The 21160-nt window shown below is 43.1% G+C and overlaps 1 protein-coding gene and 1 pseudogene across 1 annotated transcript; one reads left to right on the forward strand and one right to left on the reverse strand.

The window, feature by feature from the left end:
* Positions 1-705: 705 nt before the first annotated feature.
* On the reverse strand, positions 706-4721 carry LOC120842044 (ice-structuring glycoprotein-like). Its single transcript, XM_040213067.3, has 2 exons — positions 4668-4721; positions 706-1384 (listed from the first exon to the last, which is right to left on the reverse strand). The coding sequence occupies exons 1-2, from the start codon at positions 4677-4679 to the stop codon at positions 776-778; spliced, it is 621 nt and encodes a 206-aa protein (XP_040069001.1). The 5' UTR covers positions 4680-4721; the 3' UTR covers positions 706-775.
* A 2685-nt stretch (positions 4722-7406) lies between these two features.
* LOC120842035 lies at positions 7407-8710 on the forward strand (annotated as a pseudogene).
* Positions 8711-21160: the final 12450 nt, after the last annotated feature.

Raw genomic sequence — 21160 nt, forward strand, 5'->3', positions numbered from 1 at the left:
TATTTATGCGTAGTTGTAGCAGATTGAATTTGACCATGTTCCGTGACGTGCTTACGCGTCGTCATCAGCAGCCAGTGGTAATAACGTCCTACTGGCCACGAGTATCGTGCTCCAACCGTCCACATTATTGTGTCTTCGTCTATTGAAAAACCAAAAACAACAGATGCGTGATCTTTCAGGTTTTGCAGAAGGTCATCGAGAACAAGCTTCCCGGTTCACCAAAAGGTGGCGCAAAACAACTGGAGTAAAAGGTCATTCTCAATCATTCTCCTAAAGGAAATGTGCCCTGCGGACGTGCAATTTATGGTACAACATGCTATGGATATCCCATGGACGTCGCTCGAGCAGCCTGGCTTGGGTTAAGTTGCGTCCGTAAAAGGGGCACCGACTTGGTTTAAAAGTCACTGTGGTGATGCGATCTACAGCTGGAACAGTGCAAGGATATTTTCACGGAGTTATAAAACTAAAAAATTGTTACATCGTATTTATGGGTGCGTGAAGCCTAGGGCAAATTTGCAACTTCCATAAGGCAATCTGCTCGTTGAAACCGTAACATGGCCGTATCGGTAAACTCTAGAAGTGTAGTGGTGAGTAAAATGAGATCAAAACCATTGTTAGAAACGGAAACGTTATTTATTCCCGCGTTTCCATCTGGATTTCAACCATAGAAGCTTCCGTGTCCGCCGTAGGATCCGTGCCCGCCGTGTCCGCTGCACAGTCCTCCATGGCTCAGACTGCTTCCGTATCCGAGCCTGGAGGCGCCTTAGGCGCCCGGCTACGCAGCCGCCGTAGCCGCCGTGGCGGGCGTGGCCGCCGTAGCCGCCGTAGCTGGCGTAGCCGCCCTAGCCTTTCTAGCTGGCGTAGCTGCAGTAGCCGGCGTAGCCGCCGTAGCCGGCGTAGCCGCCGTAGCCGGCGTAGCCGCCCTAGCCTTCCTAGCTGGCGTAGCCGCCGTAGCCGGCGTGGCCGGTGTAGCCGCCGTAGCCGGCGTAGCCGCCCTAGCCTTCCTAGCGGGCGTAGCCGCCGTAGCCGGCGTGGCCGGTGTAGCCGCCGTCGCCGGCGTAGCCGCCCTAGCCTTCCTAGCTGGCGTAGCCGCCGTAGCCGGCGTGGCCGCCGTAGCCGGCGTAGCCGCCGTTGCCGGAGTAGCCGCCGTAGCCGGCGTAGCCGCCGTCGCCGGCGTGGCCGCCGTTGCCGGAGTAGCCGCCGTAGCCGGTGTAGCCGCCGTTGCCGGCGTAGCCGCCCTAGCCTTCCTAGCTGGCGTAGCTGGCGTGGCCGCCGTAGCCGGCGTCGCCGGTGTAGCCGCCGTAGCTGGCGTAGCCGCCCTAGCCGCCCTTTTGGAGCCTCCGAGTACGCCGGCAACAGCCACGATGAGGATAGTCAGACGAAGCTGCAGGAGAATTCCATGATAAGTTTAGCAAGTTTCAATGCGACGTTTTTAAACTGAAATCCAAGTCAACATATTTGCATACAGTGGCCGTTATTTATTTTCGTATGCGATTAAAAAAAATGTTCGGGCGGATATCTCTACGCGTAGCGTCGAACAAGCAGCGCTCGGTCACGGAATACTTGAAGACTCGCGTTTCTTTTACTTGGGGCGTGACTTTTATCATTTCGTCTTAGTTCCTTGTTCTCGAAGTGCCTGTACATTCTAGACCCGAACGCCCGGTGCTCGAACCTTCTGGGCCGAATTTTCGCGATGCCGAAGCACACTAGATAAGGAGCTACCCGCGACCTTGGAGAGTCAGTCTCGCCCTCGCTTCCTGTTAGCCGCCAAATCGCCGCCCGCTTTTCTGCTGTCTGTACGCTTGTTCTTTGTTTTGCTTGGAACCAGTTTGCCAATTAAACCTTTCTTTTCGGTTAATTAGTTATCGCCTCTTCGCCTTAACCCTGTTTCACATGCAGCGACTGTGCAAAAAACACTCAGTGCTACATCCGGCGCACCGAGTGCGATCGCAACGTTTGGTTTCACATGCTCCAACAATCGCGCGATTTCTGTAGCCGCGGCCCGCTCTTCTAGTTGCATTGGACACGAACGCGACGAGTATCACTTTGCGTAAAACAACCTAAAGAAGTCGTAATAAGCACGAATGTTTCACGAATATTACATGTAACTAGAAATGTCTAATCATTAAACATTAGACCAAAACTTGGAGCTATCGCGGATGAAAGGTGGCTAATGGACGGCTGGTTGACGAGAAAGCGATGGCACCGAGTCTGCGGAAAAATACCAACTTGGTGGAAACCAGCTGCAAAGCCGCTGCGACAGTGCGACTGTGATTTTAATCGCCCATTTACTTCGAATCGCAACATGTGAAACAGCTTTACTCCGTAACAATATTGACTTGTAGAGACACGCATAATGAATAATGAGGTACAAATGAAATAGCGCAAAATGAACAAAGACAAGGGAATGAACAAAAGGGACAGCTGCACTGTCTAGTTTCTTGTCTCTATTTTTTTTCGCGCTATTTTATTATCTATTTAAAAATGCACAAGTGTTCTACAGAACCACGTTCCCGGAACGCATTCCTCTTAGGAGGAACGCCGCTGTTCCATCTTGCATCGGTGGAACAGGGACGAAAACTCGCTACATTTTCGAGAAAACGGCAGCAGGAACGGCGTTTCTTATTTATTTATGTAGTTAAATGCAAATTTACTCCGCTTTATTAGGCGTTTAGGCCTTTTATTATCGTCCATTTCAACCTCTTATTTCAAGGGATGGGGAAGTTTCCGAGGGATCACCTGAAAAACAAAAACGGGAACAATTGTGATCGTCCCAACTGGACACGTAGTTTTATGTGAATATTTTCGTTTGATTTATTTATTTCATGTCTGGATTATCCTGCACAATATTTAATAAAAATAAGCAAATGTACCATTAATTCAACAACACGTTCGAATCTTACGAATGGGACGGCAGCGTGTTCCTTTGCGAACCCCTGGAACTTGTGACGGGAACACGTTCCACGATTCAGAAGGAACGAGGAACGTGATTTTATTCCCGTTCTTGAAGAACGTGTGCAACAGTGATACTCACCAACTAACACTTTAGGCAATGGTCAGCAATACACGTTCAAAGGTCAGCGTGCACACGACCCAGCAGATCCCACTTTATACCGTATGTTTTTATGTGAACGTTTGCCTTTTATGTGTTGAAATCTCTAAAGAGATGGTCGACGCGCGATAATATTTAAGTGTACATTTTTTGTGCGTATTTCTCTAACTAAGGTTCCGTGTTATCGGATAAATCCGAAGAAAACGTTCGCCGCCAAATTGCCCTCAAGAAAAGTCCGAAATTCCAGTTCACAACGGAAAGATGAAAATAAAAGAAAGGAGGAATTTTACAAATACATTTTATAAAATCACAAGGTCACTGTTGAGAGGAGCGTGTTAGTTTCCTTTTTAGTCTTGGACCACTGACGAAAATGGGTTAACTTTTAGCTCGTTGAAGTTTGTTGTCTTTGTCACGACCAAAACCATTGTTTAAACTTCTAGTCTGGGCCACACTATTTGTGTGCTCCATAGAGGAACAAGGGGTACATTTGTTTCTTAAGTGATAGCTATGAACCCGCCTATTTCAATGGAGGGAGAGTGCAGCTGAAGCTCCCATACCTCCCCGCGACTACGTTCAGGAGTTTAGTTTTTTCAAAGTATCGACTAATAATTGAAGCAACACTTTTTTTGCAACATCTGTCGTGGGATAGTTAGCATTGCCAATAGTAATGCGCCAATGCCAAATACAGCTGACTAAATACCATTCGATAAAGGTGAGTTCTGATGAACGTTAATGTCCGGACTTTAAATCTTTGTTTTGAATTTGGATAAAAATGACAACTCAGTAAAATTAAGCTCCGAATGTCAGAGAATTGAAAAAAGTAACAAAAATAAACTCCGATAAGCCCAGACTTTTTAGCGTGAAATAAACTCCGAAAAACAAGCCCCTAATTTCACGAGGAATAAATTTAGAAAACGAAATCCTGCCTATATCTGATAAGAAATGTACCTTGTCTACCATAAACTTTGAAAAAAAGATACTCAACATTTATTTATTGTGTAAAGTTGCTAAACCATCGTCCACTCACGGAAAAAGAGAGGATTGAGATTGATCTTTTTCTATTTTTTATGCTGCTTGGGAGAGTGGATTGTGTTTGGTTAGATATATTCGAGCGGTCTCCCATCATGTCTAAAAGAAAATAATATATGGTTTATTGTCACTATAAGCAGACAAATAGCATTTTTTTTAGATTAAATGCTTCTATAAGAATATCTCAACTTATCCTAAGTAAGTATGTAATATAAAAACGTTCATAGTCTATTTCCCCACGTATACGTAACAGCCGAACTTCAATATGGCATTTTGAGGCTCTCAACGCTTGTAAATTGCGACATGACATCTGTATTTTTACACCAATTTTAGGATCATTCTTCGCCAGAGGGTGTATTTAGAGTCTTTTCAATTAAATTGTAATGATAAACTGAAGTGGCATATCTGCGTTGTTATTCCATATCTTTCAAAATCCTTATACTTAATGTTCCATTCAGTATATAAAAATGTATGTTAAAACGTGTCGTTCAAAAATACAAAAAAAAGTTTTGCATCAATAAATAAAATAGTTTAAAACATCGGATATAAGTTACAAAGCAGAATATACAAAGCTGATGCATCTCACCAGAGTCGTCATGGTTTTCAGTAGGTTGGTTTCTTTGGAGGGTCTTGGCTGGAGTCTGATAGTGCCCGTGTGCTTTCGCCGAGCTTGCGTTGTATTATATAGCAAAATAAGCCTGGCGGTGGACGGCGAGTTGTCTTCATATTTTGCCACGCGAATGTAATTTTACAATAAAAATTGCAAAAAAAAAGACACGGATTGTAATTAAAATGCAGACATGTATTAATCGCATTCTGTAGTAGTTCAAATGTAAGTAAAATGCCGACACGTGGCGTAGGCTCGGCGGCTGTGCTGCGACACAGTCCACTCATCGACTCGTTTTCGCTATGCAGGTGTTTTCCTCGGAAGGCACAGTAGGGCAGGGAGCAGCACGTGTGCTGCTCCCTGCCCTTCTGTGCCTTCCCGAGCGTCACCTCAGAATGTGTGTCCACGTGCTATGCACGCGATACCGGTGACTCATTGGTCCTCCCACTGCGCGATGGCTCGTGCGTCAACGTCAACTCCCTCGACCGGAAACTACAGCCTCGACCAGACATTTACGTAACGCGTTACAAGCAACGAATAACTTTAACCCAGTTAATATATTACGTAACAAGTAACGTGTTTAGTTACTTTTAAGGTCAAGTAACGAGTATCTCGTTATTTTTAAAAAGTAATGTGTACAACACCGCTTAAACGGCCTTGGTTTTTTTATTCTAACCTGAGTATGCGTCTATTGCGAGAACGGTCAGTGGGCAACCCGAAAAACAACGAAATAGTATGACAGTACAGCAACTTATATCGCTGGAGACATCAGTCGAACAGTTCGACTGACGTGTTTGACGCGAGTGACTGACGAGGTAACTCGCTACAAGCACCAAGTTACCGTTACCTACCTTTAGCAAAAAGAGGCTGTATTTGAAACATAGTTGTAATATATTGATTATTCAAATAAATGTTTTAGTCATTCTGTGTTGTTGTTGTTGTTGTTGTTTTTATTGTTTTTGTTTGGATTTTATTAGTAAATGATGTCCCTGTGGTATTTGAAGGTACTACTACATACATTTCCACAACCACAAATTATAAACGAACACAAACACAAAAAGCATGAAGCACTGAACACCTGAATCACAGTCCTGTTGGCTGGTCCAGAGCCCTATATAGCCTACATATTGAAGGTAATTATTTGGGCGGTGATCACATCTGTACTCATTCAGGTTCTAAATATTCGATCTTTTCCTCGGTATTCTTTCACAGGGAAAATAATGTTTCGAAGTTCGTGGACGATGTCTCTTGATAAAAAATCATTTGTGCATCTAATAACAATTCGTCGCAGTCGCTATAGAAACATCGACAAAAACGGCTCCTAGAAGAAATGTTATCGCTTCTCTGCATAGCACCACTCAGAACGAAGCGAGTCAAGGCAGTTTCTCCACTTTAAAAGAGTTATCTTGCTTTTCTTTATTAGTCGACTACATAATATGGTCATTAAATTTCACTATATTAAAGCCACTACTCATATCACGTACAATGGTGAGTATTCACATCCAGTTAACTAACATTGTGCTAACACAACCACACCAAACATATCTGCACACAGCACTTGCTGAAGCTTTGCAGCATCAGCAAGTGCGGTAATTGTAGTTCCCGAATCCCGTTTGTGATTGGTGTGCAAGAAACTCATCAGGTGCGTTCTTGACGGAAAAATGAAAGCCGTTTACAACTCCCTGTAACACCGAATTCGAGCACAGCTCTTGAGGAGGACGAGGGACGGGTACTGAGGGGAGGGTATACCCTCCCTCCCTCCTCTTCACTTCGTGATCCTGCCTGCTACTCCTCCTCCCCCTCCTTCTCCTTCACCTTCTCCTCCTCTCCTCATCCTTCAACCTTCTCCCCTCGTCTCCTCCTCCCCCTCCTCCTCAAGGGGGTCACGTGACCTCGGGGGGGGGGGGGGGGGGTCACGTGTCCTCGGGGGGAGGGGGGTTCACGTGACCTCGGGGGGGGGGGGGGGGGGTCGTCACGTGGCCGGGGGTCACGTGACCTTGGGGGGGGGGGGGTCACATGACCTTGGGGGCGGTCACGTGACCTCACGGCTACGCCGACGGCGACGCCAACGGCGACGCCGACGCCGACGGCAGCGGCGCTCAAGCCGGAAACGGGCGCCTAAGAGCTGCGCTCTAAAAAGAAAACAGTAACGTAAAGTGGGCTGGTTTATCAGTGCGATGTTGCACGACTCAGTTGACAAAGTAAATAAATGTTTTATTTAGGCACTCCAGTGCACTCCACATCGCCTTAAAGTTTACTTCTGAGAGGCGATTTTTTAATACTTTGGCTGTTTAAGTAAATTTATTTTGTATGCATGTGATTGCAGTCAAAAGATACTTAGATTATAGCGCAACAGTATTTACGATTTCCAGAATGTTTAAGTGTATTCTGGACATATTTTTGATCGCTGCATTTTTATTAGGGTTGGAGTATATTTTGCATGAAATAAATCAATATTTTCAGATATCTATGTGAAAGCTATTTTGTGCCTACTAATTTTGTTTTTACGCATGTCAGAATGTACAAAAAGTAGTTTAAGTGTAGTTTAAATAGAGGTATTTAAACAAAATTAAAAATACATTTTTGTACTAAGTAAAAACGAATTGTATATTTTCGACATATATTTGTGTACTTATAAATATGAACTGTACTTGAAATACACTCAACATAGAATGTGGTATATTTCAAACGTCTTAATTTTCACTAAGGGCAGTTAACATGTTTCGTAACGAGTAACGTACTCACTTACTTCTCTAGAAAAAGAACCAGTGAAATATTTAGTTACTTTTAAGGCCAAGTAACGAGTAACGGTGTCTCGTTACGTTTGAGCAATAATGTGTACAACACCACTTAAACGGCCTTGTTTTTATTCTAACCTGAGCATGCGCCTATTACGAGAACGGTAGATGGGCAACCCGAAAAACAACGCAAAATTATGACAGTACAGCAAAGTATATCGCTGAACACGTCCGTCGAGCAGTTCGACTGACGTGTCCCGCGATAAACGTTGCTGTACGGAACTCTACAGCTGGGAATGCCCTTCACCCAGCGAATGCAATAAGGTTCGTGTGTTGAACCTTCTAGAACCGAGTACGGACCGAGTGTAAACCCGGAGGTCGCCAACGCGGGAAGGCGCATAATCCATTTTCAACTTCGAACTTTCGAAGTAGAGGGAACACAAGAAAGAGGGGAATCCCAGATCCACCAGCTCTTGCTGATGCACAACACTGCCGTTCCTTCGATCGGCAGTGTTGTGCAGCGGGGAAACATAATTGATGAAAATTTCGAGAGGCAGCTACTGCTAAGTGCAACGACTACTAAAAAGAAAACAATAAACCATGAGACAAAAACAGTTGTGTATTTGGTCGTCAAAGTAACGTGAAAAGTAACTCGCTACTTTCTATGTAAAGTGACGCGTTACTTTCGAGAATCGGTAACGAGTAACGTACTTCGTTATTTTTTGAGCGAGTAACAAGCGAGTAACGAGGTTACAGTCGAAGAAACAAAAGAGCATAGAAATCAGATGACGAGTTTCGAAAAAAATGTTACGTCAGTAAAAAGCGAACTCATTGAATGCCAAAGAAAGTTGGTTGACTTAGAAGACCGAAGCCGCCGCAACAATCTTATGGTTTTCGGTGTTCCCGAAGATGCCGGTGAAACGGCAGATATACTTAAATCAAAGGTACTAGAAGGTATCTTCGCAGAAAACTCGGAATTCGCACAAACTCTTTTGAATTATTGCATCGGGTTGGACGAAAGACAAAGGAGGGCCGGCCTGTTAATGTTAAGTTCTTCGAATACAATGAAAAGGATAATCTTCCAAAAAAAAACGCGGATTACTAAAAGGTAGCAAAGTAACACTTGAGCACCATTATACATGGGTGACGCTTCAAAAGCACAAACAGCTGTGGGAAAGTAGCAAACGAAATTGTGATAACGGGGAAACTGTTTTTCTGGTACATGAAAAAATAAAAACAGAAAACGACATTTTCGAATGGAATGACACCAAGGGGCGTTCATAAATGGCGCGCGTCTTTGTTGCTAAGCGTCTTTGTTTTTAGAGTATGAGCGACATCTGGCGGCATGTGTGTGATATTGTGACATCTTATGCTGAAAAGTTAAATTGCTCGTATTCCTAAGACGAACTCATCCGTATTTTCGGGCGCAATTCAAGTCCGGGCTTTGTGCGAGTGAGTTGGCGATTCCGTTTTTAGATGGCGCGCACCTGAATCTCTGGCAGATGGCGACAACTCTCGCGCGCGCGTCATCTCTAGCTAATTTTAGCATTATCTCTCTGCTGACTGTAGAAGATTGAGGACAGAAAATAAAAACGTAGCGTCGCGGCATCCTAACGCTCAGGACGAGACAAATATTGTGTTTCATTTGGTGGTGTTTTTTCTTTTTTTAATTTTCGTTCGCTTACAAACACGCACATATATAAAAACAAATACGGCGTTTAATTATGTTTTTCGCTCTACGCAACACAGAAACCGTTGAAAACACTTTACAGAAGAATGTACAACACAAACATTTTCAAGACACATCCGAGGAAAAAAAATTAAACGCCGTACGTCTATTATATATGTGCATGTTTTTAGAGTGAACGAGAATAAAAAAAATGAAACACCCTATCTCTCTCGTCTTCAGCGTATGGATCTGGCCACGCTCCGGTCCATTTTCTGTCCCCAATTTGTTACGGTAAGCAGAGAGATGATGCTAAAATTAGCTAGAAATGACGCGCGCGAGAGAGTTGTCGCCATCTACCAGGGATAAATCCCCTCTATCCTGGGAAAAGAGGCGCCATTCATTGTTGTGGAAATGCTCGAGACTCGTGCCGCGCGCCACTTCTGGGAAGAACATGGCGTCAGCTCAGTGATGCGCTGTGCCGCCTTGATCTTCCCAATGGCTGCACGTTGCACGTGCCACATGCGTCGACGCACCTTGCGTGCTGATTTTTATTGTAGTAGGCTAGATCGCGGATCGGGAGCCCGTCGGTGTGTCCACCGGCGGCCATTGCTTGACACTAGGCAATACACGCTAGTCTATGGGAGACACGCAGAAAAGTAAGAATATTGAAGCATGTACGCTGTGCTCAGATGCAAGTATTTCACGGTGTGCTGCGATCCTTATGTCGGGTGTTTCGAGACAATTGGTATTTGTCAAATGTTCGGTCGCCGATTGAAACAAATTAAAACAATCGAACGTACCGGAGCACCATACGGCTGAGCTGGCAATCTCGCTCTCGTAGTGGACTAAACAAAGGAAGTTTCCGTCAATGAGACCGTCCTCGGGGAAGCCCAGAAGTTGATGAATGACAAAGAAGGTCCATCTCGACAGCGGTTGTCCGGGGAGGGAGCGAATTCCGCATAGCAAAGCCTTCGAGCTTGTCGTCTGTTAAACCGAACTCAACAAAACCGCCACCGACTCTGCAGTAACTCAAGGTAACTCTTGCCTCATTGAGCTGCACTACATTTTTCGCCCAACGGAGTCACTCTTGACCAAAAAATATTTGTTTTTAAGAATAGCGAGGGCTGTCAGTTTTATTGTTCGTACGCAAGCTATTTGTTGACAGGCTTATCGAAAAGCAGCCAAAAGTTTCAGTGCCGACAACAACTTGGAAACGGGGGAAACGGCACTTTTTCTTGTTTTTCCCGTGGAGTGTCGTGCATTTGGTGGTGTCAATCAATGGCCGCCGGTGGCGATACTCGGCCCCAGCTGCCGAGGCCGCGGTCCGCGATCCAGCCTACTACAATAGAGATAAGTGACCTTGCACTACTTTTAAAATATGAAGGGGCTTTAACCAGCGATTCAGGTGCCCGCCATCTACAAATGGAATCGGCAACTCACACGCACAAAGCCCGGACTTGAATTGCGCGCGAAATTACGGATGAGCGCGCCTTAGGAATACGAGCAATTTAACTTTTCAGCATAAGATACCACAACATCACACCCATGCCGCCACATGTCCCTCATACCCTAACAACAAAGACGCTTAGCAACAAAGACGCGCGCCATTTATGAACGGAGGTAGCAACTCATGCGCCAGAAAGCCCAGATTTTAATTGTGCGCGCCGCACTACCCACGATTGCATACAACGTCTCAGCACGAGATAGACACTCCTTTCCGAGGTGGAGAGGTGCCGCGTCGGGCAACTGAACGAAAGGCCGCTGGTTCGAAACCGGCCTAGGGACAAAAGGTAAAAGGCTTTTACAATCCCTTTTCGGAAGAATCAAAACTCGCAGTTGTCGCGTGACATAACGACATAGACATTGGCGACTAGAAATAGATCTATGCATTGGCTGATGATCGACTGTCGTGTGACGAACGATCATCGGTCGGTGATAAATTTATTGATCGATTATCAAAGCGTATTTCAGACTGATCAACCGATCTGAAAAAAACGTTTTACTTTTTTGACACAAACGATGGTCAAGCGATCATCGTTTTTATCGAAAAAGCAACACAAAGACCATTTGGCTTTTTTAAAGGAAATGGTCGGTCGATAATAAATTTATTGGTCGATGACACATTTATTGATCGATTATCAATTATCGAAAAAGCAAAACGTTTTTCAGATATCCGAATAGAAACGGCAGATTGGTCGCTCCTACATGACGTATGAGCGAACTCTAACATCATCATCATGTGACCAACCCTCTGGCGAATGACTCAGGTCCTGAAATTTGAGGCCGAAACAATGAGACCGGGCCGTGGGAAAGGGCCATGGGCGTGGTAACGTGACGTACCCGGATATCCATATCGTCGATAGGATCGATGTCAGAAAACGGATACCCCAATATTGAAAACATATCGATATCGGAAACATATTTTATAGTATTGATTGGTCATTGGCTCAATCATGTATCACAATACACTGCTAAAGTACTTACATGCTCAAAAAATGCGCTTCAGGTAAAGTGCACGTTTTATAAACAGTATTACTTGAAATACCATGTGCTTAGGGTATTTCCCAACACTGCTTTTTTATTATTTTTATATAAAATCGTTGGGAAAATTACTAAGGTTTCTGGAACAATCTTCGAATCTTTGTCGATGTGGATATTCTGAGTTTCGGGAGGAAAGGGAAACCAAAAGGTCACCTCTGCGTTGCCCTTTCGCACGCGATTCTTCGAGTGCAGCACAAACTACGGGAGCACCAGATTAGTTTCAGAGTGGGTGCTGCATCTTGTTGCGTCCTTCGAGTGAATATGGAGTGTGTACACCTCCTGTAGCGGGCGAGAGTTCCTACGTTGAAGAGAACCGGGACCAGCCCTTTCTTCAAAATTATTAAGTCAACTTGAGCTTCGGGACACAAAGAAACGCCAGTCGTCGGTGCTAATCCCACAGTTACTCGGCCTCTCTTGCGTCGTGCCCGTTCTCTCCCCGCGCCTTGTAACAGTGTTGTTGCAGTGGGAGGCTCGTAAAAGGTTTGGGGGGTTTCGGATTCTACAAACCACTTTCTTTGCCCCCCCCCCCCCCCCCTCTCCCTTCTTACTCCAGATGCTTCCCCCTCTTTGCAAATATCAGATCATCTTCAAAAATCTTCTCTTTTTTGTGCAGGAATGTTGTTGATAGATAAAACAATCACTTAAATACGAAAGTAGTTTGTAATTTGAGTAGAAGTTAGTTGGAATAAGTTATTTAAGTAACCTACTAATTACCGAAATAAAAATGTAATTGAAAGTTACTAAACTGCTCGGAAAAGTAGCTAAACTACAGTAAGTTGAGTAGAGTAGTTAAACTACGTGCAAGTCTCGTCGCAATAGACGCCTACTCAGGTTAGAATTAAAATGAGGCTGTTTAAACGATGTTGCACACGTTGCTCCTCAAAAGTAACGAAATACCTTTACTCGTTACTTGGCCTTTAAAGTGACTAAGTACGTTACTAGTTCCTTTTTGTATAGACGTAACTAAATACGTTAATTGTTATTGAAAAACTTGCAGCGTTTACACATCTCTGTAATTGTAAATTAGAGCGCAGCCCCTTCAGGTATGTTGATTTTCTGATTTACTGTAGTAGAGAAGTTGAGAGAAATATATATATATATAACGGGCATGGTGGAAGGGGCCTAAGGTTTGGGCATAAAATAAATAAAAAGAAAAGCAAACCCTTGGTGCATCTCGAAGTTTTCATCAGTTATGCTTCCCCGCTTCATTGCGAATATATTTCCGGCGACGCTGAGGAGTCGTTGCTACCGACGCACTCAAAGGAACGGCCGTGTTGTGCTTCAAAAAGAGCTGGTGAATCTGGGATTCCTTTCTCTCTCTCTGTTTGGCATAGCACTTAAAAACCGGTATTTGTTTTGAGCTTTCGTTTATATATGGTTTCCTCTATACTCAGGCCCGGATTTGGGGTCGAATTTTTAATTTTCACGAGAAAAAATATATGCTTTGGGGAAAATCGTTTTGTGGCAGGGAGTGCAAACCGCAAGTTCGGGCCATATTTTGTTCTCGAGTTATGGACACTTTAAGCAGCCGAGGAGCACACTGACCTTTTTCTCGCCTGTCAGAGATGTCATTATTTATGGTGAATAATTTTATTATGATTATTTATCTATTTATCTATTTAAAGCTTGACCAGCACTTCCGTGTGACCTATTTGAGATATCGTAACATATTTAGTACCTTCAGAAAGCTGAGGGTACACTATCTCTATTGATATCAAATTTAACGTTCTGTGTAAAAGAGAAAGGGCACGGTATTTTGGTAAAGCAAGGACTATTTCAATATTTTTGCAAATTGGGTTCGACTTTCTAAAAAAAACACCTTTTATTTGCCTAGTTTTTTTTTCTAGCTGGCTATTGCAGTGCTTTATAAGGTGATATAAATAGAAAGTGTAATATTTTATTTATATGGCAGCTGTAAAAGCTTGAAGTTTGATCTTGTTTCACTGTTTTGTCAGTAAATCAACTTACTCGCAAAAATACACTAATTCAAAATTGGCGCCTCTTATTTTTTAATAGATGCCTGTGTACACACTTATTCTACTATGATAAATAATTTTAACGCGATTATTTCTATGAAATATATTCTAGAAAATTGGCCAATATGACGTTTTTGGGCGATATTTGTCAAAGTTCACCAGCTCTTCCACGGGACCTATATGAGGTGTCGTAACATATTTAGTATTTTTAGAAAGCTTAAAGTATACTCCGTCTAATGAAAGCAAATTTGACGTTGTGTGTAAAAGATAAAGGGCAGTATTTTCTTGTAAAGTAAGGACTATTTAAAAAACAATTTGCGAATTGGGGGTAGATTTTCTAAGAAGCCTACCTTCATTTGGCTAATTGTTTTTCTCCAGCTACCTATTGCAGTACTTTATAAAGTAAAATAAACAAAAACATTCATTTTTTTGTTTGTATGGCGGCTATAAACTCACATTTTGGTTTTTGTTCACTTGTCACCCAGTAATACAAGTGACTCACACAAATAAACTGCCTCATAATTAATTATAATGCAATTAAATACAAGGGTGCTAACGAGCTGGACAAGAATGACGAAAATAATCCCTGGAGAAGGGAAACAAGCGGGACAAAGGACAAACACATATCTCCATATACAGATAGGTGACTGGTGCGCGACCGGAAAAATCCGCCTGATCCGGTTATCGAACCCGGCACCTCTCCATTTCTATTTCGGTCGAGCACCAGTCACCTAGCTGTGTTTGGAGATATGTTTGTCCTTTGTCCCTCTTGTTCCCCTTGTCCAGGGATTAGTTTCGTCATTTTTCGTCATAAGTAACTCGTCTGAAAGTTCTAGTAGCTACCTTTAAATTTCTTTAATAATGGAAGATGCAAACGGCGAGTTATGCTTATAAAGCGTCAAGGTCATAATATCTTTAATGTTTGTTTTTTAATTGTCAAACCGCCTGTCTGCAACTATATTCCACAAAGTTCAGCAAGCTGTGTTGCGTGACTTAATCAATATATTTTTATGATCTTTACATCTCCGTAAAGCTCCAATTAAGCTCTTTTGAGTATAATTTGAATATTTTGCGCTAAATATATAACCCTGAACATTTGCCTGAAAAACGAATATATAAAAAAAACTTGCAAGTTTGAAGTCGATTTTCTAAAAAATAACAGATCTTATTTCTGTCATTTTTATTCACAGTTAGGTAATATAGTAGTCTGTCAGGAACTACCAACAGAAATTGTAATATATTTGTATGGCCGCTATTAGGGGTCGAATCTCGTGTTATGAGAGTTTTGAACGGGACTTCGCATAGACACTCAGCTGAGCAGAATTTCGACCTATGTAAGGTTTTCTATTTAATGTTAGTACTTATGTTAGTATGTTAGTGTTAGTGTTAGTAAGTTAATATCTGAGCGTAAAAACCAGTGAAGCAACAATATTTATCCTAACAATATTTATTTACTTGTCACTGGCGTGATTTGCAAGGTGTGTGAGCTTCGCCCTATGTATTGGCGGAGAAGATAGGTAACATCTAGACTCCCGGACAAAGTTTCGCCGAGAGGAAAAAGTCTAAGTAACCCGGCATGAATCACTGAAAATAGAAATCAAACCTAAACATATGACTAACACATTTGAAGCCTTACACGCTACGAAATGCTCGTTATTTTACGAGAGTCCGTATGTGCACAAAGGAAACCGTACTTCCTAAGCGTCAGATGCTAAATCGTACATTTGCATATGCACTGCATATCTGTATGGCATAAGACAATATGACAATTACATATCAAGTTCGGTATTTCAAACTCAAAGCCGCAAGCAAAAGGCTCCAGAGGAATTCTCTGGTGATCTGCATTCCTGAATCGGGAGGAAGTAAGCGCTGTGCCCGCAGTTGTGAATACAAACATCTAAACTAATTTTAAGTGCACAGCTCCAAATTTTATTATGTTTATGGTTGGATATTGAGATAACTGCTAACGATAAATAGAAAACCTACATCGGCCAAACTTCTGCTCAGCAGAGCGCTTGTGCGAAGTTCCGTTAAAAACGCTCATAGCACGAAATTCGAGGCTTAAGAGCAGCCATACAAGCAACATATTGCAAGTATTGTTGGTAGTTCCTGATAGACTACTACCTTACCTAATTGTGAATAAAAAATAAAAGAAATAAAAGATGTGTTCTTTTTTTTTAGAAAATCGATTCCAAACTTGCTAGTTTTTCAAAATATTCGTTTTTCAGACACATGTTGCGCAATATATATTTAGCGCAACATATTCTCAATATGCTCAAAAGAAAAAGCTTAATTGGAACTTAACGGTGATGTAAAGATCATAAAAGCACAGCTTGCTGAACTTCGTCAAATATCGTCGCAGAGAGGCGGTTTGACAATTCAAACAAAAGCATTAAGAATCTTATGACCTAGACGCTTAATTAGCATAAAAAAGCATATGTCGAGAGTGTTCCCAAAACGTTATATTGATGTAGCGTAAAAAGTAGAGAAAAGGGATGGAGTGAAATATTACACCCCCATATAAGCTGCAAAAACGTGTTTCCACCTTGGCCGCGTCAACGGTCCACAACTTGAGAAAAAAAAATCCGACAAACTCGTCGTTTGCGCCTTCTTTTATTATAGGAATTTCCCGAAAACATGTATTTGTTTGACAAAAATTAAAAATTCGAACCAAAATTCGAGCCTGAGTTGAGATGAAATCACCCATATGTATATACAGGGATGGGCAGTATTTCAAATACAAGTATTTTAAATACGTATTTAAAATACTTTTGTGTATTTTGCAGTTGTATTTAATTACAAATTGGGTAATGTATTTGACGTTGTAATTAAATACTAAAACGTGGGTATTTCAAATACAATTGTAATTAAATATAATTTTGTGGGCGAAACTACATCCCTAAATTTATTGTGACTGTCCAGAGCAGTAAGGAAACTACGTTCTGCACCAAATGCAGTGTCTCTCAATCAAGCATAAGCGTTTAGTGACTTTGTGATTACGGTGCTAGTCCAGGGCAAGGATAGTGACGAAATCGACGTTAACAGGCACACTGGCTAAATAAGTGCCTGTGACAACTTGTGATGCTTTCCAGCCTGATTTCCATCCACATTTTTGCCTGGAACATTCTAAAAGCGCGGGTCGTCCCCATTTTCGTAACTGGTGCGAGTTGCAACAATAAAAAATTCTCTAGCTTGTGCTGCGCGTCTTGGTCGTCTCGGCTCTTTGTTGGTCTATACCAAAATGTAATCGACAAAAAAAAGCTGCTTGAAGCTCTGCACTTTTTTCACCTAGTACGTCCAAGCTGATTACATTTTTTTGTTATTATATTTCTATTACGTTACTATCGCACACTAACTCCCAAGTGTGCGATGCAAAATTCTCTAGCTTGTGCTGCGCGTCTTGGTCGTCTCGGCTCTTTGTTGGTCTATACCAAAATGTAATCGACAAAAAAAACCTGCTTGAAGCTCTGCACTTTTTTCACCTAGTACGTCCAAGCTGATTACATTTTTTTGTTATTATATTTCTATTACGTTACTATCGCACACTAACTCCCGAGTGTGCGATGCAAAATTAAAATGAGATACCCAGAAACCCGTTGCAGGTGCCCTAAAGTCGCTGACGCAAATTTTGAGGAATGTATTTGGAAAAGTATTTGGAGGAGACCAAATACATTTGGTTGTATTTGTATCTTGTACTTAAATGCTTTTTGGAAATGTAATTAGATTTGTACCTAAATACATTTTTGACGAAGTATTTTGTATTTGTATTTCAATACATATTTGCATGTATTTTGCCCATCCCTGTGTATATATATATGTGTGTGTGTGTGCGTGTGTGTGCGTGTGTGTGCGTGTGTGTGTGTGTGTGTGTGTGTGTTTGCGCGCGTTCGTTTATTTTGTTTGAGGGTAGGCCAAATAAAACGAGGAGGGTACGGTATGAGTCCCATGATGTTTGTTTCAACGAGAAACGTTTTGGCTAGTTGCTTCGGATTTTATGAAGCCACAACTCGTGAAGCCGTGGCCGGTGACGTCACATGACGTCACAGTTCTCCCGCTAAATTTAGCTGTAAAACTGTTGCCACGTGACCTCAACACCAATTCAGTTTCTCCGCTGAATTTAGTGGGAAAAATGACGTCCCATGACTTCGTGTCACGTCAACTATGAAAAAATTGTTTCCCCCCTAGATTTAAGGGGAAAATTGACGTGACGTGACCTCACCGCCAATTCAATCCCCCTCTAAATTTAGCGGGGAAACTGAATTGGTGTTGAGGTCATGTGACTTCTGTTTTCCCGCTAAACTTAGCGGGGAAATTGAATGCGCACTGTTGCATTTTGGGACATCACAGACCTACAAACCAATTTAGTTTCTTTGCTAAATTTAGCGGGGAATCGAATACGTGGAAACGGGAGCCTAAGAGCTGTGCTCTAAAATTAACTAAGTAGAAGTAACTCGCTACTAGTAACGCGTTACATACATGTCTGGAACGTCTATGATATCTACGCAATGGCAGTACTCGAGAACATTGTGTTATGTCTTCAAAAAAAGCAGAAATTGACACTTTTTTAATATGGCCCGTAGGATTCAGTGCAAAAACAATTTGTGGAGCCATGGCGTAAAAAGAAAAACAACAGGCCCAACAATATAATTATTGCTTACTGATATTTTGTGACTGTCATCTAAAATATTCCCTAGGAGCATTTGGATGTTTGTTTCTGTTCAGAAAAAATCCGCATTTCAGTGAAAATGCCGAGGCGTTGATGTCAAAGAAAGTTGGGGATGTGGTGAGGCAAGTTCACTAGAACGTTTAATGTGACCGGAAAGCGCCGTTAAAGCGGGTTATTACCTATTGCCCTCGATTATTATCTATGCGTTTAGCACAGCAGTGAGAAACCGGTATTTGTTTTGAGTTTTCGTTTATAAATGGCATGACCGAATGTTATTGACAAAACTTACATCATTCCGTTCCTTTTTCTTAAGGCTCTGTTATACTCCGACGTAACGCGTGCGCGCGTGCGAGCGCGTCACAGCGACGTCACGTCGGCGAAAACCCGACTCTCTATACTCCGGCGTTATGGCGTAACCGGCGCGACCGGCGGCGTTCGACGCAGCCTGACCGCCTCGACGCCAAAATGGAGCATGCCGTATTCCGTGCCGGCCGCGCCAGCGACGCCGGACCAGGATGCACCACGCGCTGGCTCCCGGCAGCCCTAGCGGCGAATACGAGCAATAGCAGACGACGGGAGCACCACTCCGTGTGGCGTCATGTTTGAAGAATCGGACGTCTCGGTCGTCGAGAAGCTGATCGAGGGAATTCGTCCTCACCCGAGTGTCCACGACCCGAGGAAGCTTGAGTACCGTAGACCGTGCTCTTGTCAGAGATGTACCGCATGTGCATTGACCGCCTACGCTTGTGGCGCAGGCGGTGCACCAACAGTGCAAGCCCGAGTTTTCGTCGTGCAAGGTACGTCCACGCCATCGCTCGAACTCGGCGCTCAAGAAGCGCGAGAATTCTCGTCTGCTATTCGAAACGAAAAGGAACCGGAAAAGGCGCACTCTTGCAGGAAACGCGCCCTCGTAGCCAGATTCTGCGCATGCGCCGCGCTGGCGGACCACCGACGCGCGCCGCGGAAGTCCAACACCTCCTAGAGAAGAAGGCCAGAGCGCTCTGAGAGGTTACGTCACAATGGCGGAGGAAGGAAGTCCATGGCGCAACTACGTGAGAATACGCTATCGACGTGAACACAATGTCCCTTGACAAGCGGCGCGGTGGTGTTCGTTCATGCGCGTTTATCCGACATTAATATACGTTTTAAAGGCGCAGTCTTGTACAATTTATTATAAATATAATATAAACGTATTATATAACGCGCTACCAAGGTTGAGAGTACCAAAATTATATTTATGAGTATTCCCGTAACCGCGGGACAACGTGCAGTTCCGCAGCACCCCACACTTTTCGAAAGGACCGGCTGCGATGCTGCTGCTGCCACATGGCTCCGATTCTGGTAAATTTACGTTGTGTGTGAGCTGCTGACTGTCTGAAAAGGAACGCTGAGACATCTCAGAAGGGAAGCAAACCGAAAAGAAATCCAGTCGTTGTCGCAGGGAGCGCACACCAGCAAGAGATGGGTCGACAACGTTAAGCCTTTCGTCGCCGCTGCTCTCGTGTGTGGTACTTTTGAGACTTGTTTTCCGTCGTATTTCTGTCATCACCGTAGTCTCGGGTAGTTTTTTTTTGTGTTCGCTTGATACTACGGCATTTACGTGCATTCGTGAAACAAGTGCTGCTACGGTTTGAGTGACGTGTGACAACTAGCCAACGAAGGCTCTGGTCGACTAATCGATAGACCCCTCTCTCGACAAAGAGAGGCTTCTTGGAGTTCGTGTTCAAATGTGTTCGTCACGGATATTGTGGGACGTATGGATACGATCGACAGGTGAGAAACAACTTATTTACGGGCTTTCTTGTTCATGTAGGACGCAAGTAAGATGCTGCAATCGTTTTTTTTAAATCGCATGATAAATTGCAATTTTGTTCCTTGTCATTATTCGTATGCAGTTGCGTCGACATTTGTAAATATGCGCACTAATCTAGTTTTCACTGGAAGATGAAAATCAAGTTTGTGTGATTATTGAAAGTGAGTTGTTTGTGGTTCTGTGTTTATTTATACTAAAGTTATTTTATTGCCTTTTCCGCGTTTATACTAGAATCTTAACTGTATTAAGGTGATAGTATTATTATATACAAAATAAGTTATGTTTTGTTCTAAGGCAGCTCGAGCCCATAGGGAGAAGTAAATTAGTAGACTAAGTAGTAAGTTTAGTACCCCTGCCACAGGAAAACGTTAATATATTTTCATTCAGTGATATAGGATTTAATCACCTCGCGGTCTTGAGTGATTATACGAGCGCCGCAAGCGGATTTGTCGACCCTATAGTGTCATCCGATCGAAATTACATTAATTTTGCCATGTGGCCGGGGTATGATGCAAGAATTCAGTGACTGCACGCGATAACGTCGCTTACATGATCGTGAGAAACGCTTGTCTTACCTTGTCCGCGTTGACTATGTCTACCTGATTTTTAACTGTTATGTTTTGCTGTTTCAAAATCACTGCGTGTCTCGCCATTTTGTCAAAGTATTTCTGTATAAAATATGCATTCCTACAACAATAATTGCATGACTCAATGTTTTCGACTTAAAACAATCACATTTTTCGATAGACGTCTTGTACGCATACCTCGTGCTATTTCGTACCGATTATTTAGCGGTGTAATATTTTGCTCGTGTAATAAAATGTTTTCTAGACCCGTTGCTATCTGCAGCTTTCAATTTAGCTAATATGACACGCGTATGTGACTAAAAACGCGTTACGACGGTCGATCTACGCGCGTTGCATTCGCTTCGACGCGCGCCCCCGATGGCCTTCCTTTGCGACGTCACGAGAAGAGCGCTACGGCCTTGTTTTCTAGGAGGTGTTGGGAAGTCGCCAGGGCCGCCGGAGTCTAGAGAGGGCGAATTTTTGACGCGCGCGGCGTGACTGAC

The sequence above is a fragment of the Ixodes scapularis genome, unplaced genomic scaffold (genome assembly GCF_016920785.2).
Source record: "Ixodes scapularis isolate PalLabHiFi unplaced genomic scaffold, ASM1692078v2 PGA_scaffold0__279_contigs__length_252992795, whole genome shotgun sequence".
Lineage (NCBI taxonomy): Eukaryota > Metazoa > Arthropoda > Arachnida > Ixodida > Ixodidae > Ixodes > Ixodes scapularis.